This window comes from Triticum aestivum, chromosome 3D, assembly GCF_018294505.1.
Source record: "Triticum aestivum cultivar Chinese Spring chromosome 3D, IWGSC CS RefSeq v2.1, whole genome shotgun sequence".
NCBI classification, from domain to species: domain Eukaryota; kingdom Viridiplantae; phylum Streptophyta; class Magnoliopsida; order Poales; family Poaceae; genus Triticum; species Triticum aestivum.
Window position 1 is genome coordinate 516,332,930 of NC_057802.1, and position 22,513 is coordinate 516,355,442.

The 22,513-nt window shown below is 50.1% G+C and overlaps 3 protein-coding genes across 3 annotated transcripts; 1 reads left to right on the forward strand and 2 right to left on the reverse strand.

The window, feature by feature from the left end:
* Positions 1 to 260: 260 nt before the first annotated feature.
* On the reverse strand, positions 261 to 2,547 carry LOC123080120 (pentatricopeptide repeat-containing protein At2g03880, mitochondrial). The gene has a single exon (XM_044503004.1). It carries the CDS (start codon positions 2,181 to 2,183, stop codon positions 642 to 644), a length of 1,542 nt encoding a protein of 513 aa, XP_044358939.1. The 5' UTR covers positions 2,184 to 2,547; the 3' UTR covers positions 261 to 641.
* A 135-nt stretch (positions 2,548 to 2,682) lies between these two features.
* Positions 2,683 to 5,602, reverse strand: LOC123080121 (DNA replication complex GINS protein SLD5). The gene is made up of 6 exons (XM_044503005.1): positions 5,165 to 5,602; positions 4,934 to 5,056; positions 4,743 to 4,825; positions 4,540 to 4,649; positions 3,228 to 3,303; positions 2,683 to 3,148 (listed from the first exon to the last, which is right to left on the reverse strand). The coding sequence occupies exons 1-6, from the start codon at positions 5,324 to 5,326 to the stop codon at positions 3,049 to 3,051; spliced, it is 654 nt and encodes a 217-aa protein (XP_044358940.1). The 5' UTR covers positions 5,327 to 5,602; the 3' UTR covers positions 2,683 to 3,048.
* A 1,090-nt stretch (positions 5,603 to 6,692) lies between these two features.
* Positions 6,693 to 16,175, forward strand: LOC123076426 (protein FAR1-RELATED SEQUENCE 5-like). The gene is made up of 8 exons (XM_044498686.1): positions 6,693 to 6,959; positions 8,316 to 8,645; positions 12,031 to 12,125; positions 13,261 to 13,525; positions 13,616 to 14,306; positions 14,427 to 14,884; positions 14,971 to 15,258; positions 15,363 to 16,175. The coding sequence occupies exons 1-8, from the start codon at positions 6,693 to 6,695 to the stop codon at positions 15,609 to 15,611; spliced, it is 2,643 nt and encodes an 880-aa protein (XP_044354621.1). The 3' UTR covers positions 15,612 to 16,175.
* Positions 16,176 to 22,513: the final 6,338 nt, after the last annotated feature.

The window sequence follows — 22,513 nt, forward strand, 5'->3', positions numbered from 1 at the left end:
ATGTAACCAAACATGCCCATAGAGACTCGCGTGAGTGCGCACGTATATAGCGGCTGCACGAGGGGAGGAGAAGCCTGGGCACAGAGTGCTTGATGAGCAAAGCGAGCATCGTCCGGTTCTTTGCTTCGATGAATTTACAATCTCCAAAAGAAATTCGTTGGGAGAGTTTTTTTTTTTCTCTTTTATCTGATTATGTCGACCACGATCTAAACAGAAATGGCAATGCGTGTACGTGAGGGATGCAGTTGCATGTTGTTACAATACCCTGCTTTCGGGGCCTCTTTCTCGGGTCTTGATCATGATCGGTACTGTGCTGTTCTTGCCTTACCGGAGATATATTCCCTTCTGGAAACTCCGGTTGCAAGAGGATGGAGGATACACACATGCATGCAATATATATACTACTCCCTCTGTCCTAAAATATAAGAACGTTTTTAACACCGAGGGAGTACAAGCATGGAGTACTTGATTAGTTGCATGCTAAGTTTCATGCTTAGTTCATCATGATGTGTATGTGGTGTGGTGTGGTGTGGTGTGCTGTAAATAATGCAGGTGTCGACGAAAAAGTGGCCGCCACTGCTGCCCATGGCGCGCTAGCTCATGCTCGACTTGAAGCTCATCGGCGGACCGGCTGAACCTACCTACCAGTAGTCGCCGCACGAGCACGCGCCATCCTTCATGTGATGGAAGCAGTTGGCGTCCCTCAGTACGATCTCCCTGCCGTACGCCTGGGCGACCATCTTGATCGCGGCGTGGCAGTCGCCGCACACCCGGAGGTTCTTGAACACGCGGATGGGCGCGCCGGCCGGCACGGCGAGCAGCCCGAACGCCACGGCGAGCCTCTCGCTGTGGTGCGCCAGGCCCTTCTCCCTCCCCTCCGGCCCCTCGTCCTGCAGCGCCCAGGCGGTGTCCGCCACGTACCCTTGGCCGCGGATCCTCTCCGTCATCTCCTCCGCCTTCCGGTAGATCTCGGCGGCACGCGGGTGGCCTCGGTCCTCCACGTAGAACAGGTGCGTCACGCCGTTGGCCACGACCCAGCTGCACCCGGGCTCCTTGGTGATCCCTCTCGCCTTCATCGACGTCCGGACCCTCGCCACGTCGCCCCACCTCCCCGCCCGCGAGTACAGGTTCGACAGCATGACGTACGGCACGGCGTCCGTCGGGTCGAGCCTCCACACCATGCCCGCCGCGTGCTCGGCGAGCTCCGCGTTCCGGTGCGTCCGGCACGCGGCCAGCAGCGCCTTCCAGACCGTGGCGTCCAGCCTCGTCGTGCTCCGGTTCAGCAGGTCCATGGCCTCGTCGAGCCGCCCGGCGCGGCCGAGCAGGTCCACCATGCACGCGTAGTGGTCCGGCCCGGGCGCGATGCCGTGGTCGGCCTGCATGGACCGGAAGTGCGCCCGGCCGGCGTCGACCAGGCCGGCGTGGCTGCACGCGAAGAGCAGCCCGATGAAGGTGATGTAGTCCGGCCGGCACCCGGACCGGACCATCTCGCCGTAGATCTCCAGCGACTCCCTGCCACGGCCGTTCTGCGCGTACCCGACGATCAGCGCCGTCCACGTGATGGGGTCGCACCGGACCCGCATCGCGTCGAAGACCATCTTGGCCTCGCCGAGCGAACCGGTCTTGGCGTACATGGAGACCAGCGAGTTCCCGACGGAGAGGAACGGGTCGAGCGCGAGCCGGACCGCGGCGGCGTGCACCGACCGGCCCAGCTCGAGCGCCGTCGCCCCGGCGCACGAGCTCAGCGCGGCCGCGACGGCGAACTCGTCCGGGCCGACGCCCGCGGCGACCATGTCGCGGAAGACCTGCAGGGCCGAGTCGTGGGACCGGGAGCGCGCGAGCCCGGTGAGGAGGGAGGTCCAGCTGACCACGTCGCGGCGCGGCATTTCGTCGAACACGGCCCGCGCGGCGCCGTGGCGGGACAGCTTGGCGTAGGCGTCGACGAGCGCGTTGGCGACGTGGAGGTGCGCGGCGAGGCCCGCGCGGAGGAGGAGCGAGTGGAGCGCGTCGGCGGGGAGCCGGAGGAGCGCGGCGGAGTTGAGGGCGGACGGGAGGGTGTACTCGTCGGCGTGGAGGCCCCGGGCGCGCATCTCGTGGAGCAGGGCGAGCGCGCGCGGGTGCAGGCCGGCCCGGGAGCAGCGCGAGATGGCCGCGTTGTAGGCCACGCCGGGTGGCACGACCATCGTGCCCGGGGTGCACGATGGGCTGAGCTCGGCGCCGCCCGTTGGGGTGCCAGTGGAAACGCGTCTAGCGTGGCGACTGCCGCGTCATGCGTGCTGCTTATGATTTGCGATTGCTTGAGCCTTGACGGCGTCCGTGAGTTGCCACCCTTCGCCATGGCGATTCATTTCATGGTTATCAATGGCGGCGGGTCAGTCATTTGAGCGCGGTACATATTCAACGCAATTCTTTTGTACACGACCAGCTTTCTAAATCAGCAGCACTGTTCATCCTGTCGACCGTTGGGATCATCATTTTGTGGCGAAACAGCTGAAACCTTTGTCGAAGCAAACATTGAGCTTCAAAAGTTGAGTGGAATTGCACACAACATTGCCAGCAATGGATGGCCAACAAAGGCAGATACATGTTAAAGTACTTCTGTTTGTATGTAGATAGATCACTGCCGAAAGCAAATATTCTGCTGGTTGGTTGATGCTGAACTTAAGTTGATAAGACAATGCAAAAGCTTTTGATCACCACTGGTGATCTGAATGCTTCTTATCAACAACATAACAATCTTGATTCTTGAAGAACATGAGTTGGAGACAATTCAGACAAAGCAAAAAAATTACTGATACATACAAAGATAGTCCAGTCTCATAACTGGTCGTTCTAGAGTACACATATTAGAACCACTTCATTTCTACTCCCTCTGTCCCATAATATAAGACCGTTTTTGACACGACACTAGTGTAAAAAACGCTCCTATATTATGGGACGGAGGGAGTACCTTACAAGGAATTCAGAAGATTCTGGCACCTTTGTCTTCTGTTTAGAATCCAGAAGATTCTGGCACCTTTGTCTTCTGTTTAAGCCTTGTGGCTCACATCAAATAAGGTCAATTCGACCAGCCTCGACAAGGCCCTTGATGGACTTGTACCGAAGGACATACAAGTCATCAGCCACCAGATCCACAACTTCCTCCCCTCTTCATGGAAGCAAGCACCACAGGTTAGCACAGTTCAAGGAAGTGAAATGACAAAAACCATGTGAGCTTGGGCACTTACACGTCGTCTAGCTGGAATGCTCCTACGTCACTCTTGGTCTTGCAGAAGACAAATGTGTCAAGCTGAGGCTCTGGAACTGCACAAGGCATTCGAAAACCAAGTGAGATAGTGTCTCAAAGTTGATTACATGCTACAAACACATTTCTCTCACATCTTCAGCAAATCAGCAACAAAAAGGATAGATAAAAACACGTACATGAACAATAAAAAAGATGTCCCCACATCTGTTGTTAACATTGGACATCATAGCTATTCTATGAACTTTATTTTACCCATGGCACTTGTTGAAAAGTAAGGTTCAGGTTTTCTCGCTAATGCCTATATACAGTACTGAGTACTGACTACTGAATCAGCTCCATAACATCCATGTCAGTTGTTGGTTATTACTGACTGGTAGGTTAAAATGCTAAACTGAATATACAGCAGTAACTGGAGAACTAGGGTTACATTTTGCAACCATTGTACAAAATATAAAATTGTCAGCATGAATCTTTGGCTGACTGAGGGGACTCGTGAAAATCTGGTGACTAATCTTAGAAATGATAGAAAGACACACCATCACAGTCTAAGATTGACTCTCCTAACATGTCATGCTCTATTTGCATGTAATGTATTTTAGTGTCTTACGGCTCTGTAACTACTGCCCCAGACTTCCCTATCATGATGTGCAGTCATGCACTTGCTTTTTCACTTTCAAATTGCATCAGAATATTATTTAAGTACAAGATGAAGCCAAGAGTGATGATTCCAATAAATCAACATTGCATACAGGGATTTCAAGCTCAGGTAGGAGACAAGAAACGAATGGTAAAACCTTCAAGATAAGCTGCTTATAAAGCACATTGCTATGATCAAATGCTTTTATTAAACAAATAACAGTTACATTCCAGTGCGGCAAGCCATTTTATTCTTAGAAAACTGTTTTTACTGCTCCATTACTATTCACTAATGAGCATAGTTTTCAGGAAGGAATATTCCAGACCAACTGAACTATATATCACCAAATGAAACTCCAAGAGGCATGAGTGTACAAGTGAGGCTTTTTTATGAACCTGGTAACTTATTTATGTTACCCAAAATCAACTTGTAGGTGCCTCTTTGTCAGTTATGCCCTGACCAGGACCCAAAAAACCTATTTGTCACAGATTAATTGAATGAAATGTCAACATGTGATACATATCAAGCTGGCTTTAAATGGTGAAGTACTAACCATCATATTGAGTAGCTTATGTAATGGCTGAATCTATAAACAACTGATGTACTAGTAAAGTATGACAAAGAAACATGCTAATTTCAAGATCAAGTGGAATACCCATGTCATCCTCCGTGCTCGATAAGGATTGCCTCGTTACCGAGTCATAACCGTAGGGAAGCTTTGACAGCACCGACTGCTCAAGATGCTTCTCCATGATCTCCTTGCAGCTTCCGACATATCAAACCCAACAAGGGAGCATCACTTCAGCCACAAAACAAGCACAAACAACCACTAGACGGTCCAATTGAGTAGAGAGGTACCTCTTGGCGAATCGCTGCTCCTGCTGCGACAGCCGGCTCAAGAGGTCCTCAGAATTGGCGATGTGGGACATGTACTTCTCAATCTACAGACAGCAGCACGATGAGGTCAGGTAATTGCGAACAATGCAACATTTCGGTCAGCAACTGAACCACTGCGGGGCACAGACTACAGAGGCTGGATTCAGCCTGACCTTCTGCAGGCGGAGGCGTAGGTAGGAGCGGAGCAGGAAGAGCGTGCGGTCGAGGTCCATCTGGTACAGCGAGACCACCAGGTCGTCGACGCCGTTATCCGTGAAGTCGTCGAGCGTCTCCTCCTGGTTTCGCCGCACAGGTCGTCAAGAATCAGAAACATTCAGTGTTGTGAAGAACGGGGGGCAACCAATAGAGGCAGTGAAGCGAGAAGGGGGGGTGGGAGGGCTAACGAGGAGCTGGATCTGCTCGCGGGCGCGGGAGACGAGGGCGGAGTCGAAGTGGAGGATCTCCGGCGCGGCCTTCTCGTTGCGCCAGGCCCGCTTCAGCAGCTCCACGTCCGTGGTCGCCGCGGCCGACGCGGCGGCGGAGTCCTCGTCCTCCCACGAAGACATCGTCGCCACTCCCTTCCTCTGTCGCTAACTGGCGAAGCGAGCGCCGGCGCGGCGAGGAACGAGGCGGTTAGGAAGGGGCGGCACCGGCCTGGCGAGGACTAGCACGGACGGGGAGGGGGGCGGTGGCGCGGGGGCTCGGACTTGTACGGCGGTGGCGGTGGCTACGGCGACGGCGAGACCGGAGGAGGAGGCAAAATCGCAGGGGTTTGTGTTCGGGAGTGAGGCTAGTGCTGGACTGCTGGGCCGTGAGGTGTGAGCGCCCTTCCTCTGTGGGCCGAGAGCGAATAGACGAAATGTGTCCACTCAAAAATCAAGAGAAAAGAGGAGTGTGTGTGGCCGTGTGCTTCCCCTAGGTTTAGGGTTCCACCTCTCCTCTGGCGATTAAGCCAGAGTCCACGTAAAACCCTCGCTAGGGGCCGGATTTCTTCGGCTGCCGGTGAGATCAACCTATCTCTGCCATGCAGATCCGTTTGCATGGCGGAACCAACGCAGCAGGAGACAGGGGGAAAGGAGGAAGGCGGGACGGCGGGGTTAGCATCGGCGGCGGCGGCGGTAGCGCAGATTGGATCGGGAGGTGTGATGGGGGGCGATGAAGATCGGGATGTAGAGAGAATCGGGAGAGCGGGCGGAGTGAGAGGAAGCACAGCGGAGATGGGGGTACATGAGGATGAGATCGAGGATTTAGATGGGAATCTCCATGATTCCGATCTCGGTTTGGAGGACCAGTTGGCTGGGATGAAGCTCCATGGGAAGGAAGAAGAAGACTTAGATTTCTCGGCAGAGGTGGAAGACCTGATCAAGGACGTCCGCTGGTTGGCGCTGTTCCGTGTCCACACGACGAAGCCGTTCAGCCATGCGGCTCTACTGCAGTAGATGCACAATGCGTGGGCGGCGGCGCAAGGGGTTACTTTCAACATCAAGGTGCCAAACCTTTTTTTGGTTCAATACCACTGCTTGGGGGATTGGAGGAAGATCATGGAGGGAGGGCCTTGGCTGTTCAGAAGGGCACCGGTGGTGATCCAAGAGTATGATGGTTTCTTAGATGTGAAGGAGTTTAAACTTGACAAGATTCCGGTGTGGGCTAGGGTGAAGGGTCTGCCAGATGGCCTCACTAGGAAGAGAGAATTGGCAGAAAAAGTGGCAGCAAAAGTAGGTGACCCCCCGTTCAATGTGATCATGAATGAGGGGAGGATTAACCCGGCTAGCACTTTGCGGGCTATGGTTTATGTGGATGTCAACATCCCTCTGATTCGCTTTGTACACATCACTTTGAAGGAACGGAAGAAATATAGTGTGTACTATGAGAAGCTTCCTGATTTTTGCTATGCATGTGGACTGATGGGACACCTTGCTGATGAATGCGGTGATGGAGTTCATGATCCAAGTACCTTTGAGTGGGGCGATTGGCTGTTATGGGAGCCAGAGATGCCTGCTACTCGGCCCTTTGGGGGTGGAGGGAGAGGAGCGGGAGGGGGAAGGGGAAGAGGCCGGACGGCAGGTGGAGAAGATAGAGGAGCGTGGGGAGGTAGAGGACCGGTGGGAGGAAGAGGAAGGAATGAGGGAGGAGAAGGAGTTTTTCACGCCCCGCATCAGATGGATGTGGATGAACGGGGCGCTCTGGTCGAGAGGGGAGGTGAGAAGGGGGCGAGGAAGAGGCTGGTGACTGCGGACGGAACGCTTCACATTGGGGGGCAACAGTTGAAGAACCTGTCGGGCAAGGTTGCGGATACGGTGATGATGATCGAAGGAACTACTCCATCAGCTGGCCCATCTGCGGTGGTTACTACGCCAGAGAAAAATCACACCATAAAGAAGCGTCGTCAAGGAAGGGAAATAGGAGAAAGTTCGGAGCAAAACAGTGAGGCGGCCTCCCTTGAGGAGGGCCGCCGGTCAAGATGAGAACCCTATGCCGGAACTGTCGTGGGATTGGCGACCCCGCGACAGTACGTGAGCTCCGCGTTCTTGTGGAGGCTAGTGCGCCGTCGGTGCTTTGTATAGTGGAGACACAGATAGCAAAGAACCGAGTGGAGGGTTTGGCGGCTTCGTTAGGTTTTGATAGTAGCTTTGCAGTAGCAAGTAGTGGAAGGAGTGGAGGACTATGTATTTTCTGGAAATCAACTATTGATCTTGCAATAAAAAACTTTTCTCAATACCACATTGACTCATGGGTTTCTGAACCAGGCGCCGTGCAATGGCGTTTGACATGTTTCTATGGGGAGGCAAATAGGAGCCTGAGATATAAAACTTGGGACACGATGAGGAGATTGTGAGGAGAGAGTACCCTGCCTTGGGTTTGCATCGGCGACTTTAATGAGATTTTGCGCCAAGAAGAGCAGATGGGCCCAAACACCCGAGACAGCTCGCAGATCGCTGGGTTCCGGGAGGCTGTTGATGTTTTGGCTTGTCGGACCTGGGTTATAAGGGTTTGGATTGGACATTTGAGAAGCGGGTGACGGGTGGACAATATTGTAGGGTCAGGCTGGATAGAGCATTGGAAACATCTAGCTGGTCGAGCTTGTTTCCATTTGCTAGCGTGGAGCACCTGACAGCGGCGAAGATTGATCATAGTCCCATCCGATTGTTGAATGACTTGGAGGTTGGGAATCGGAGAATGAACATAAATAAACCATTTCGCTATGAGTGCGCGTGGGAGACAGATAGCCGCTTTGCAGCAACTGTGGAAGCTGCATGGAATGAAGATGGCCCTGCGGGTTCGGTGTCCGAGCTGGCAAACAAGCTGCATTATGTTTCTTCGGCCATGACGCGATGGAGGCCGCACACTTTTGGTTCTGTTCGTATGGAGCTGCGTTCTCTTCGCCGCCAACTAGCTTTGCTGCGAGAGGAACCGACACGCACGGGTCCCAGCCGGGAAGAGAAAGCTATCGAGGATCGAATGATAGAACTAGCCTATCGGAAGGAGATAATGGCGAGGCAGCGATCCCGCATCACCTGGCTTTCTGAAGGTGATCGGAATACATAATTTTTTCAGCGGAAAGCTAGCGCGAGAAGGTCTAAGAACAGAATAACACAGTTGAACCGGGAGGATGGCTCCGTTTGTACGGACAGGGATGAGCTGGCCAACATGGCAACGGAATTTTATGCAAACCTGTATACATCGGAGGGCACTATTGGCATGGAAGAGGTGCTATCACATATACCAGTGCGGGTGGATGGCACAATGAACTCAAGGTTGAATGAAACTTACAGCAAAGAGGAAGTAAAGGAAGCCCTCTTCCAAATGTTTTCGACCAAAGCACCGGGCCCGGACGGTTTCCCCGCCCACTTCTTTCAGAAGCATTGGGAACTTTGTGGGGATGAGGTAACAAGAATGATCATTCGAGTGCTCGATGGAGTAGATTCACCGGAGGAGATTAACAACACGTTCATTGTTTTAATTCCCAAGATAGCGAGTCCAAAAGTTTTAGGACAGTTTCGGCCGATAAGCCTTTGTAACGTGATCTACAAGATCGCCTCAAACGTCTTAGCAAACCGGCTGAAATCCATTCTCCCCGATATCATCTCTGAAGAGCAGTCGGCTTTCGTTCCTGGACGCCTTATAACGGATAACTTCATAACAGCCTACGAGTGCTTGCATTACATGAAAACCAGGAGGGTCAAAGGTAACAGATATTGTGCTCTAAAATTGGATATGATGAAGGCATACGATCGTTTGGAGTGGCCATATCTCGAGGCAGTGATGACCAAGATGGGATTCAGCCCTAGGTTCATTGCTACTGTGGTGAGGTGTGTGTCCTCGGTCTCTTTCTCTGTTCTCTTTAATGGAGGGAGCTTGGATGTTTTCAGGCCTTCCCGGGGCTTGCGGCAAGGAGACCCTATATCGCCTTACCTGTTCTTGCTAGCGGCCGAGGGTTTATCGTGTTTATTGAAGGCGCAAGGGGCAGTGTGTGGGATAGAGGTTGCTCCAAATGCTCCTATAGTTAACCACTTGCTTTTTGTCGACGACAGTTTGCTATTTTTTGAGGCCTCCGATGAGAGTGCTACAAGAGTCAGAGATATACTAACAACATATTGCAACGCCTCTGGCCAAAGGATAAATCAGGAAAAGTCTTCCATCTTCTTCAGTAAAGGAGTGCCTGTTTTGACAAAAGAGTCGATCAAGCAAACTTTGAATGTTCATAATGAATCTTTATCAGAGAAATACCTAGGCTTACCTTCGGATGTGGGTAGAGCAAAGGAAGGATCCTTTAGATATCTCAAGGACAGAATCTGGAAGCGAGTTCAAGGGTGGATGGAGAAGTGCTTATCAGCGGGGGGTAAAGAAGTGCTCATTAAATCCGTGGCGCAATCCATCCCTACATATTCGATGGCGTGTTTCAAATTACCACGGGGTCTCTGTGAGCATATCAATGGCATAATTCGGAAATTCTGGTGGGGAAGTAAGAATGGAGAGAGGAAAACAGCGTGGGTCTCATGGAGTACAATGACTAAACCGAAATACATGGGAGGTTTAGGCTTTCAAGACATCGAATTGTTCAACCTGGCATTGCTTGCTCGCCAAGCCTGGAGGCTATTACAGGAGCCTGAGACGTTGAGCGCAAGAGTTCTTCGAGCCCGCTATTACCCCAATGCAAATATCCTTGACGCTACCCTGGGTCTGGCCCCGTCTTAGGTTTGGCGATCGATTTTGGAAGGGAGGGATGTGCTGTCTTTAGGGCTGATCAAGAGAATAGGTGATGGTTCGACTACCCGGATTTGGTCTGACAACTGGATACCGAGGGACTATAAACTACGACCGATCTGCGCTTTAACAGCTAACCCACCAACTTCGGTGGTGGAGCTTATCAATCCCGTGACTCGCTCTTGGGATAGGCAAATGCTCTCGGATAATTTCATAGCACCAGACATTGAGGTGATTATCAATATACCCATCGGTAACCGCGTGCAAGATGACTTCTGGGCGTGGCACTATGATCGGCGTGGTGTTTTTTCAGTTCGTTCAGCGTACCGGATGATTACGGCTATCAAAGCTCAACGAGAAGATTGGCTAGAGCACCAATCTGGACACTCAAACGTTGCAGCTGACAGGAGCTCATGGACATAGTTATCGAAGGTGAAAGTGCCATCCAAAATTCGTGTTTTCGTGTGGCGACTCGCTCACACTTCGCTTCCCACGGGTCTGGTCCGGCACCAGAGGAAGATGGCAGACAATCCTATCTGCTCTATATGCAATGCAACGGAGGACTCATGGAGGCATTCACTTTTAAGCTGTACAATGGCCAGGTGCGTGTGGGCGCTGGGAGACGATGAGTTGCTCGAGCATGTGATATCGAACCAAAATGAGGATGCCAGGCTCTGGCTTTTCTGGCTCTTCGAGACCACAAACCAACATGACCTTGCTCGTGTTCTGGTGACCATGTGGGCGATATGGTGGGCTCGGAGAAAGGCTATCCATGACAATGAATTTCAGAGTCCGTTATCAACGATGTGCTTCATCAAGAGATATTTAGATGACCTTGAGATTGCAGATGTCAGGACATCAAGACCATTTTTAGGGAGGGCGGATCGGCCCCGTGCTAAAGCGTGGTTACCACCTACGGGAGAGGCGACAAAACTAAATTGTGACGGAGCTCTTTCCACCTTGGGAGAAAGGGGAGCTGCTGCAGCGGTATATAGGGACAAGGCAGGAATCTATCTGGGAGCATCAGCAGTGGTGTATGATGGCATGATTGACCCAGCGAGCCTGGGGGCGCTAGCTTGTAGCGAAGCCCTCGCCCTTGCTCGGGATTTAAACTTGCAAGACTTGGAGATAGCCTCAGACTGTCAGGAGGTGATATCGCACATCAGAGATGGAGGGGCGCCGATCTATGCTCCTATCCTTAGGGAAATTCAATTTAGTAGGAATGATTTTACTTCTGTTACTTTCCGTTTTGAATATAGGAAGAATGATTTTGAGGCCGACTCGCTAGCTAAAGGAGTTGCGTCTCTTGCGGTGGGTCGCCATGTGTGGCTAGGGGTTTTGCCCGACATTGCTTGTATTCCTCAGATTTTGAGTCCTGAATAAAGCCCCTAGTTTACTCTAAAAAAAGGAGTGTGTGTGGTGTTTTTTTAGCAATGATGTGTGCAAACCATCGAGTAACTAAAAGATAACCCACGCGTTGCAGCGGATGCTAAATTTGGTACGTACATGGATAAAGATGGCTTGAGTGTCCAGCAGCCGGTCGTTGCTCAGAAGGAAGCCCACCTTCCTGTGGGGGTTGTAGACGAGATAACTTACGTTAATCTCGGTGCAGAGGTGATCGAGTCCGCCGACGAATCAAACGTCGAGCGACACTTGGTGCGGCCACAACGCCGACTCCTTGGGCTGGTACACGTTGATAAATATGTGATTTGAGGTGTAATCGGAGAGTGAGGGCTTTTGGTGGCCGGGCTACAGGCAGGCCGCAATCTGGGTCGTTCGTTTGGGCTTTGGGATTGTGTATCAGTCATTTCACAACATGTGTGTGGCAGGCCTAGTCTGGGAAATACGGTCCGTGATACATGTAGGCTCGCATAGGCGTATGCTGTTCGGCCCATTAACCGTTCGTGTTCCCCGGCCCGTGGGGTGACTCCTCGGCCTGGACCGACAATTTGGTACAGGACCGAGATTCCGAAACAGCACATGTTTATGGGCCCAGTCAGGCATGTGGAGCAGGTAGATCCACACGTCTGTGTTTCCTCGTCATTACCCTCTCTTCTACACAAAGCTCGCGTCCAGGGCTGCTCTGTTCTTTCACACGGGCGCGCTGCGGCGGCGATTCCCCACCGGCGAGATGTCGACGGACGGTCTGGAGCTTAACGGGTAGGTTATTGTTCCTTCAAGTTATTTCTCATCCTAGCCAGCCCCGCCCCCCGGTAGGATTTCTCTTTTTTGCAAATCCATTCGCTGACGGCGCTAGGTTTGACTGCAGTAACTTTGGAGCCAACATCGCCGGATTGGAGATGTGTTCCCGGTGGAATCCCAGGATTCCATGAGTGCTCCACCCATAGAGCTCGAGAAGAACGAAGAATCAGGGCTGATCAAAGATGGGCAGAGATTCGAGGTGTGCTCTGAAGCTACAAGCGGCTGGACGAGGAGGTGCGTTCTTTTCCCCCCACAAATCATGCTCCATTTCGCATCTGTTTAGCTTGCCATAGCCTGTGTGTACACCCGGGTGATAGATTTGTTGGTAGTCCAAATGAAGTAGTTATTTTTCTGATTCGTCTTGTTTGATTCATCTCGGTCGTAGTGAGAGGCAAGGTGCAATGGTTTCAGATTGAACATTTATCTGGTTCGTTTGTTGGATTATAGGGATTACTGAGACGAACCTAGGATGCGCACACAATATATGTGCTGATTGGATTATAGGATGGTCTTGTGGGCCTGAGCAGCTATCATCGGATTCTAGGAAATGGGTGTTTTGTGGATTTAGGAGGCTGGAAAAATTGTAGAAAAGGTTATGCTGGACTTGAGCGTGGATTTTTTGAATTGCATATCATGCTTTCTGACGGTGTCGTATAGAATGCAGTTGGGTAGACAGAAGTCAACTATGTGCTTGGTGAGTTTAAACATGGCGTCCTATGATTAGGAAAAAGTGGGACAGGTAGCTATGCGTATGTGGGCAAAACAGTTTTGTTTTTCTTGTTCTATGATGTTCTGCTGAAAAACTATAGAGAAAAATGCTGAATGTGTATGTAAACATGTAAACACCTGCTAGAGCAGATAGGAACCACTTGGACTGATTGTGGTTGTGTGGTTTGGCTTGCGTACGTAGAGCTGGGTTTTGGTGGTGACAGCAAAATTGCTATTGCAGCAGGCAGACGGTGCCCTATTTTGTATGTCATTTCCATTGCGTGGCTTTGTCTCTATGCATGCAGCGGCCCTTGTCGATATATGTTTTTTTAAGTGTCTAATGCTAGTATGTATGCTGACTCTTGTGAATTTTACCGGGTCGCAGAGTGAGGCTAGGGAAGGTACCTGATGAGAGGGGCATGAACCCGGACAGGAAGACGGCACTTGAGCTGTCTATCCGTGCTTTTGCCGAAAAAGGTGAAGGGCATGTCGTGAGTCCAAAAATTGGCACGGAGTTTGACTCGCTGGACGAGGCGTATGAGTTCTACAACGTATATTCATGGGAAATAGGGTTCGGTATACGGCTGGCAAAGAGCAGGCTGAACGTGGAAAGAACAAGATGTATGCAAGAGATTGTCTGTGCGTGTGCGGTACGTCTATGAAAAAAAGCCATTCTTATTATGCATCCAAGTATCGATCATTTCATTGAGGTTGACAAACATCTTCTTTTCATTTTTCAGGGGTCCCCGTTGAAGGAGAACAGCCGTTCTTCGAGGTGTGGTTGCAGTGCAATGATAAGGCTGCTCCGATCAAAGGATGGCGGTTGGTACATATCAGAGCACAAAGCAGGGCACAACCATCCGCTTTCCATTACATGTGGACAGAAAATGCATTGGAAGTCGCATAGGCATATAGATAGATACACCAAGGATCTTGTGAAACAGCTCAGGGATAATAATGTTGGCCTCGGAAAGGTTTTCAGCATTATTGGTAGCTTATTTGGTGTCACGGAGAATGTGCCTTTTACAAAGAGGTCGTTGAAGACATTATGCAAGAAGCTCAACAAGGAGCAGTCGGATTTTGATGCTGTCAAGACTATGAACCTGCTTGGGGAGATGAAAGCTAACGATCCAGATTTCAACTACACCGTGCAGGTCGACGAGGAGAGCCGCATAAAGACACTTATGTGGGTGACTAGTAGGGGGTGCGATCAGTACAGGTGTTTCGGAGATGCAATAACATTTGACACAACCTACAGGACAAACTTGTATGATATGCCATTTGGTCTCTTTGTCGGCGTCAACAACCACTTCCAGAGCATAATTTTCGGGGGAGCGATGATGAGAGACAAGAAAGAGGAAACATTCAAGTGGATCTTCAGGGAGTTTGTCCGTATGGTGGGTGGGAAACACCCGCAGACAATACTTACAGGTTGGTGTGCCGGAAACTGAGTTTTGTTTCCATATCAGCATTAATCATGCCATTATTTCACTGCACAGTTATGATTGTCTGATCCTTTCCCCATTTTGGTTTGTTGGGTTACAAATGCAGATCAGGCACGCTCCATGGAGCTGGCAATCGAAGTAGAGCTGCCTAATACCGTCCACCGTTGGTGCAAATGGCACGTTTTGAAAAAAGCTAAGGAGTCCATGGGTGTTCTTTGGAGCAAGAACAACGAATTCAAACTGGAATTTCACAAGCTTGTCCATCACATGATCACGGAAGAAGAGTTTGAGGAGGGCTGGAGACAGATGTTGGAGAAATACTCTTTGAAGAAACATCCTTTCTTGACGCAGATATATGAGGTCAGGCATAAATGGGCGAAGGCGTACTTTAGAGGGGTGTTCTGTGCCAGGATGACAAGCACTCAACGGAGCGAGAGCGCCAACCATCTGTTGAAAGGTTACGTGCCGCCAGGGTGCCCAATGCATCTATTTCTTAAGCAGTTTCAGAAACTGCAATTTGACAGAGAGGCGGAGGAGAGTTTCCAGGAGAAGAGGACGTCCCTGGTGAGTGTGTTGCGCTTTTTTCAATAACAAAGTTTATCTTGCTTCCTCACCATGATAATCACCTCGGCTTGTGTTTCGGATCGCAGAGCGGTGTGTGCCTCCGGGTCAATCTTCCAATTGAGAGGCATGCTAGCAAAGTTTACACAAGAGCTATGTTCGAAAAGTTTGGTGAAGAATTGTATAAGTGTGGGGCGCATGTGTTGGATGAGGTGGTGCCTAGGAGGGTTTATAAGTCGACCCATGTAGAAGCGGAAAAAAGGGAGAAATGGAGCAAAGTTGAATTCAAGATAGAAGTGGATGAAGACGAGAGTTTTTTCAGTTGCGAGTGCGGTTATTTTGAACATGCTAGGATAGTGTGTTGCCATGCATTGCAGGTGTGTCTTGGTGATCAACGTACCAGTTTAATTATGTTCCATTTGCCTTGTTTGCTAGCCGAGATGCAAATCTTACAAACATCCTTTCTGTCCCCCTGTTACAGGTGATGGTGCACTTCCGATTGCAGAAAATACCACAGAAGCATATACTTAAACGATGGACGAGAGAGGCGCGTGACATTCTTCCTGATCATTTGGTGAGGTATCAGAGAGACAGAGGACCGCCAGCTAGTGACACATTCAGACACCACACAATGTACATGAAAGCGCTTGAATGTGTCGTGCTTGGAGACAGCAATATTAAGTGCTATGATGAAAGAGGTACATGCGACTATGCTTCCGCTAAGCATTGATAAAGATGGAATGGGGCTTGCAGAGAGAGAGAAACAGAAGCAGAATGCAGTGCAGAAGGGCCATGCACCAACGGAGGGCGATACTGTGATGCAAAAACTTACAGGAGACGGTGAATCCAGTTGCTCTGCTGTTGGCCTGAATGAGAAGAAGAGGCAGAGGGGGAGGCCGACAAACTGCAGGGACAAGGCTCCGTATGAGCAGCAAGTTAAGAGGTCGCGGTTTTGCACTATCTGCAGAGAGCAGGGGCACAAGTGTACAACTTGTCCCCAGCGAGGCAATTTGCCGAAAGCTCCAAGGAAGTCGCCGAAATGCACGAACTGTGGTGTCGTTGGACATCGGCGCAATACTTGCGGCACTAAGAAAACAGGCCCATTTGAGCCGAACTTCCTGTAGGCGGTCTGATTTGCCTTGCATCTGTTCTGTTGATTTATCATCTGTTTTTCCGATGTTTTTCAGACTCTATGTCATGTATGCTTGAAGTGAACTCTATGATATGTGACCAGCATTACTTATTGCTGAATGTATCGTTTAGTAAATCGGCTGGTGATGATGTATGTTCAAGAAAACAACATGCGCCGTCATGGTGACTTGATTTTTCCATCTGTGTTTGGTAGAACACAAGACTAACATGGGCACAGCTAATGCCATCTCTTGCTGGTGGAGGTGGTGAGAACATGATTGTGCAATTGGATATTGCACGTGATCAGTTGGTGATTTTTGAAGGCGGAGATGGAAACAGCCGAGTTATTCTCCAATTTGCTTTGCTTTAATATTGCTTGAGTCAACAAAATGTGCAAAGAAGGCGGCGCTGTTGTCATGTTTTGATGTGACAAAAAGGCTATAGTAGGTAGTTTGCGATAGGCTGCTCCATTGCACTCTGTCACCAGGCCACAATGGTGAGCACGCGGGCGCTGCCTTGCACATGTGTGCCCGACGTATCGAACAGGCATTCATAGCTTGCATCAGGGCGACGTGGGTGGGGGTGAGTTCAAGGCTCCATTACAAGGCATGGGCATAGAGCTGGCTTGCTTTCTTGTGGAGAAAAAAATGTTTGATGAACGGATTTAAGAGTTGAGATCTCTATTGTTGAGATAAAAAGGCAAGAAAAAAAGTGTTTATGCGATAAGAATAATCTTTTCATAATCTATGTGCGTAGTTGGACGTGGGTGATGAATTTTTGCCCAACACTTTGCCCACACCGTGTGGTGTCTCTTTCTAGCGTTGTGGGTAGTAGCGCGAGCACGCATGCATCGGCAGGCGCCTGATTTGACTGGTGATGGAAGCGCTGCCCCCGAAACCTTTTTCCCTTGAACTGATCTCGCTGGTTCATCACCGCGCCACCCGGGGCAGTGGTTGACAAGATCCATGGACAGGTGCACCACGCCGCCCATCTGTGCTGCACTTAATGGACGGGACATAACGTACTAGCTCTCGGTATCGGGGGTAGAGAACGTATGCGGGCTGCGTGGTTGATCCGGTGCCACCGAATTCAAACTCGCAACTATAGGTGATACGTAGACGATATTGTTCGAAATTTGAAATTCCTGTTTGGGAGGGAAACGAAAATTTTCGGTCCTCTATTTAAGGACGTGGCGCGGACACATGGGAAATCATTCAAGCAGCGAGGCAGGAGATGGTGCCCAACACTGACCACAACAGCGAGCACTCGCCAGCTTCCCAACTGACGGATGCAACGGGCTCAAGCTTGACAGTTGGGGGGGGGGGCAGGTTAGATCATTGATCTCACACTTGCACCATTTCCGTCCCTACGCATGCTTTTATCTTCTAACGTGTTCTTCCCATGCATGACCAGGTCCTTAGTGACGCTGTAGGGCTCGATGCTATCGTGTTCCATGATCCACCGTTGGACATAGAAGTAGCCAGTGTTGAGGTTATTGGTTCATGCACAAACTTTTCATAAAAAAATGGTAATTCCGTGCGTGTGAAAAATGGTTGTAAACTGAATCGTGATGCTTTTTTGCAGGCTAGCATTATGGGGCAGGGCCCTCCGATCTCGATGGGTCAGCAAATAAATGAAGAGCTCGTAGGAAATGTGAGTGGTGTTTTCGTTAGCAATTTGGTTCTACCATAAGAATTTTGCTTGTGCCCCCGCAATGCAAGAAAGTTAACTGGAAAATGGAACTGTTTTTTAGCAGGTTGATCTCACCATCGAGCTGCCGTTTTGCTTCTGGGAAGAGGAGTCAGCAGACTACGATCCTTGCATGGCACATGCAAAGCAAAGCGTTGCATGCGAGCTGGCTGATGGGGGCCACTTGTCAGCTACTGGCCCTGGCGATGATGGTGATGAAGATGATGACGCTGAGAGCCCTCCATGCAAACGTGCCAAGATGTAGATTAGTCTGAGAGTGAACATGTACCAGTTAGCCATTCTAAAAGTGATGTACGTGTGCGTTGTTAGTGTTTAGTTGATAATCATGTATTTATGGCATGATTTCATGTATCCAAGTTGTCAAGTGGTCCAGATTGAACACTTTTTTCTGGCTAGCTAAGTGTGCACTTGACATAAAAAAATTGCAATCTACCTTCCATCGTTGTGAGATTAGCTTACGATGATTAGTGGGGATGTTAATCACATGCGCTGCCGTGAGGTGTCTCTTTCTTATTTGTTGAGTGCATCTCGAGTGAATGAAAAAATCGGGCAACCCGCTTTGTGGCCGTGGATTGATGCAATCGTGGACACAATGGTGGCCACTTGGTTAGAAATCGTTTCGAGGCACATGGTGCTGTGAGACCGGGCAGGTCTATATATGTACTGCCAGGAGCGGGAATGCATTAAACAAAAGCATAGCACATCTCCCGGAGTTGGACAGAGGAGGAGGAACCCAAGGCTAGCACAGGTACTACTTGTTCGTCTTCCACCTCTTTCTCATTCCTCCATGGCTGCTTTCTGATGTTCTGCTTGTTCTTATGATTTTGGTGTTCTTGGAACAGGTTGGGTGTGGAGATGGGCCGGAGACCAAGGTACTACTCGCCTGCGCCACCGCCTGATGTGCCGTCTTCCTCGACCATGGTGCCTACGAAGAAGGTGCCCGTCCTCAACACAGCCTACCACAGTGGTATGCTCCAATCGATCGCGGGGGACTGGAATCCCAACATGAAGGGTGTGTTTAGGGGAGCGGGAATGTACGAGTTGTGCAAAATCAAGATGCTAGGAAATAATAACCGCATCTTCTCCATGTCTCTCCTAGCACGCATAGACCCCAAAACCATGAAGATGGACATGGGGGACGGTAACTTTGTAGAGATAAATGGTAGAGAGGTTTCCAAATGCCTCGGACTAGACCCTTGTGGTAGGAAGATAGATATCCCCGGTGGTGCTTGCTTGGCAGACCGGGGAGCATTGCTAGCAAGATTGCATGAAATCCTAGACACAAAAATGCACAAGGCGTGCAAGATCCCCATTGTGAAAGTTAAGAATATAGTGCAAAATGCAAGCAAGGTAGCAATAGTTGGCGCCGAGAAAGAGCAGATGATGGCGGCGTGTACTGTCATTGCCGCGTCAACTTTTCTTGTTCCTAGAGGAGCCCATCCCAAAATATCGAACGAGCTTCTGCCCGTGCTTGCTGATCCAAATCACATATCGGACTACGATTTCTGTGATTATGTGGTCGAGGGGTTGAGAGAGGCTGCAACCAAGCTGAGGGAGGATCTTCTCCATGACCCTTCTCAGCTAATCCTTCAGGGATATCTACTCATACCGCAGGTTGGTTTTAGTGGTTGTTGCTTTTTTTCATTTTTCATTTTGTGAGCATTTGTTGTGCCCCCGCTAGCAATGACACGTTTTTGCTTGTTGTTCTTTGCGAAAAATGAAAACACAGATGATTTTCTGCGACTACCACGAGCATGGGATGCAAGGGCGTGAGGGTCTACCGCTGCCTAGGCTGGCTCACTACTCGGACACGTTAATGAGGCTACTGATCAAGAAGCATGCAGCGAGGAACGGGGTGGACGCTGGATTTGAGGTGACAGAACCAAAAAAAATTATGTTCTTTGATTGCAAATTCTAACATTTAATGCAGTTGAAACTGCATGTTCATTAATTCACTACGATTGTTCGTCTGCAGGCTTCGGATGTGCCAAGATCTCCTGCATTTAATGTAGCTTCCGGGAGTGCAGCTCCAGCCCAAGCCTTGAACACACCAAGCCCTGGTGTGCATGCGCCGGCTGGTGGATTTGGCGTGGCCCATGTAAGGGTGGTGGATCCGCAGGTGTGTGCCAACTATCTTTTCTGCAACAGTTGTAAGGTCTAGCAGCTTTTGTCGAACCTTCCTTGAAAGTGTACTGACTTGTCTCCGGGTGTGCACGTGTAGATTCTAGCGGCGCTAAGGGAAGCAGTGGAGCACCAGTTCAGGAAACGTGAAGATGCATTTGTCAAGATGGTCGACGAGGTGAAAGAAAAGGTGCTGGAAGAAATACGAACAAAGATGGCTACCAAATGACAGAGAGATCTAGAAGAAACTCTTGATGATTTCATGGAAAGGGTTAAGAGGCAAGCTTCGGTGGCTGCGGCATTCCCTAATATCGGCCAGTCATCGACTGTTCCAAGAAGCATGACAGGTACGTGTCTAAGCAAGCGTATTCCATGATTAGTTGTAGTATTGGTCTGTTTTGTTTAGAGGGTGGGGGCTCTGTGAAAAGTGTGCCATGCACGGTTTAGTGTGCCATGCATGCAGCCTAGAGGAGGAGGGGGTGTCTGGGTGACCAGTTTGCATGGGTGTGGGCCAGGCATTTGCATGCACCAGAAAAACTAGTACGCCGGGAGCTCTGATTAGGCACTTGATGATAAATCGATTTGTTTTCTTTGGGACAGATATTGTGACGGATCTGGCGGCAACATCACGTGAGGCAGCACGGTCTCTCATGGCCGTTGTGGTCCGTAACGAGGGGGCGAGTGGACAATCTGGTGCGTTTGGTCCGGATTAAGGAAGCATGTTCTCCATTTTGTTTTACATACATTGAAAAAATCTAATTGTTAATTCTTGTTCCAGTGCCCGAAGCGGGCGCAGTTCCTGATCACGGCGCTAAAAAAGCAACGAACGTCTCTGCACGTGGCAAAGGTGGGTGCCGACAAAAGTGGCCCTTGCTAAACTAATTTTTTGTTTTGTATGCTTTGTGAATTGACTTGTTTCGCGGCGTGTTGTGCTTGCAGAACCTGTGGCCCCTCTTGAGCATGATGAGCCTATGGTGCCTGATGAAGAGCCGGAGGATAAGCCAATGATCGAGGATATAAAAGGCAAAGGGCCTGCCGTTCAATGTAAGTTATCCGTGTCGTTTAACTGCTAGTTGCACGCCAGGTGTGTTGCATGGGCTAACGTGTGCAAGTTTGCCACCATTCTGTAGTGCCGCCTCATAGATGCATGAGGCAGACCACCATGCATGAGGTCTTTGGTTGTGGTGCACGCGATCAAGTGGTGCCAGATACGACCATGGCGGAAGGTTTGTTTATAAAAAATGCAATCATCTGTTAAAAATGGTTGTTATTTACTGATAGAGTTAATGACTAACTGTGTGCACGTGTGCAGCTGCTGCGCCGGACCTGCCAGATCACCGTATTGCTACTGTCACGCCCATAGGGAACAAGAGGCTTGCCCTGCCTGGAGATGGCCAGCAGAGTAACCCACTTCCTCTAGGTGCGTTTCAAAAATCATCTGGGTGCACGCGTATTTGTTTTTTCGGTTGTGGTTGCCTGACATGGAACTCGTGTGTGCAGCGGTTGTTCCAGCGATGCCAGCCCCGCCACCTGCTCCACATAATTATGGGTTCTCGCCGTTTGAACTGGAGCTTCATCACTTCTTCTACCCGAACCACGTGTGCATGGATTTGTATGAGACTGTCGAAATGCTTAGCGAGCCATCTGAGCTTGGCAGGTTAGTTACCGTGTATTTGTTCCCCACATTTTCAAGCACCAGGGGTAAGCAAATGTCAAATTGGTAAACATGTGTGCCGTTTGTCGTGAGCAGGACTTGGTTCGAACACCTCTCCCCCACTGTGCTACGTATGGATGGTCACAAGATGAAGTACCAGTTCAGTTTGCATGGGGAAATGCTGTACACGGGATTCGATGCGTGGGTGCGCGGTTGGAACGAGAGGGAGAGTAGGATGATGGCAAGGGTCCACCTGCCTAATTGGAGGGGTTTGGTTCCTCCTGATGTCGTGGTTAGTTACTCTGTACGATAACGAAAATTGATCTGCTGAACATGTTGTTTATTATGGATCGTTATTCTGATGAGTCTTTAACTTTCTGTCTGTTTTTTTGGTTTGCAGCTCCACATGGACAACATCGATTCTGCTGAGACACGCGAGCTCTTGTTGGGGATGCTGGCTGCACCAAACCTAGGATTCCGTCTATCCCTGTGCCGTCTGGTACGTATACACGTGTACAACTCTATTACTAGCTGCAGGGCTGCATGGGTCAAGCTGACCAAGACTGTTTTGTGTGATTTGCAGATCATGATGCCTGCGTGGCTCAGCCATGAGTGGAGCTTGTACGTCTGTGACATGGAGCGCACTATGATCACTGTGCTTGACCCCATGTACACGGAAATGACACGTCATGTGTACGAGATAAAGCACGGGAATACCATACGCACGGTGCTTAGAGGTCTGAAGATTATTGGTATGATGATGGATGATGGCTGGGAGATGGACATTACAAAATGGACGGTGGTGTACAACGAGGGCATGCACGTTGCATGCCGTAGGTGAGCATCCGTGCTTGTTCATCGCTCGTGTTCCTTCATTTGCATAATAAGCATGCAGCTAATAGACTTTGCTCCGTGTAACAACAATGTTGACAGTGGTGAGTCGCCGGGGTACGTTGCATACTACGCTGACAACTACAACGGTTTCGGCCTTGAGGAGGATGTTCAAGTTGTGAGTA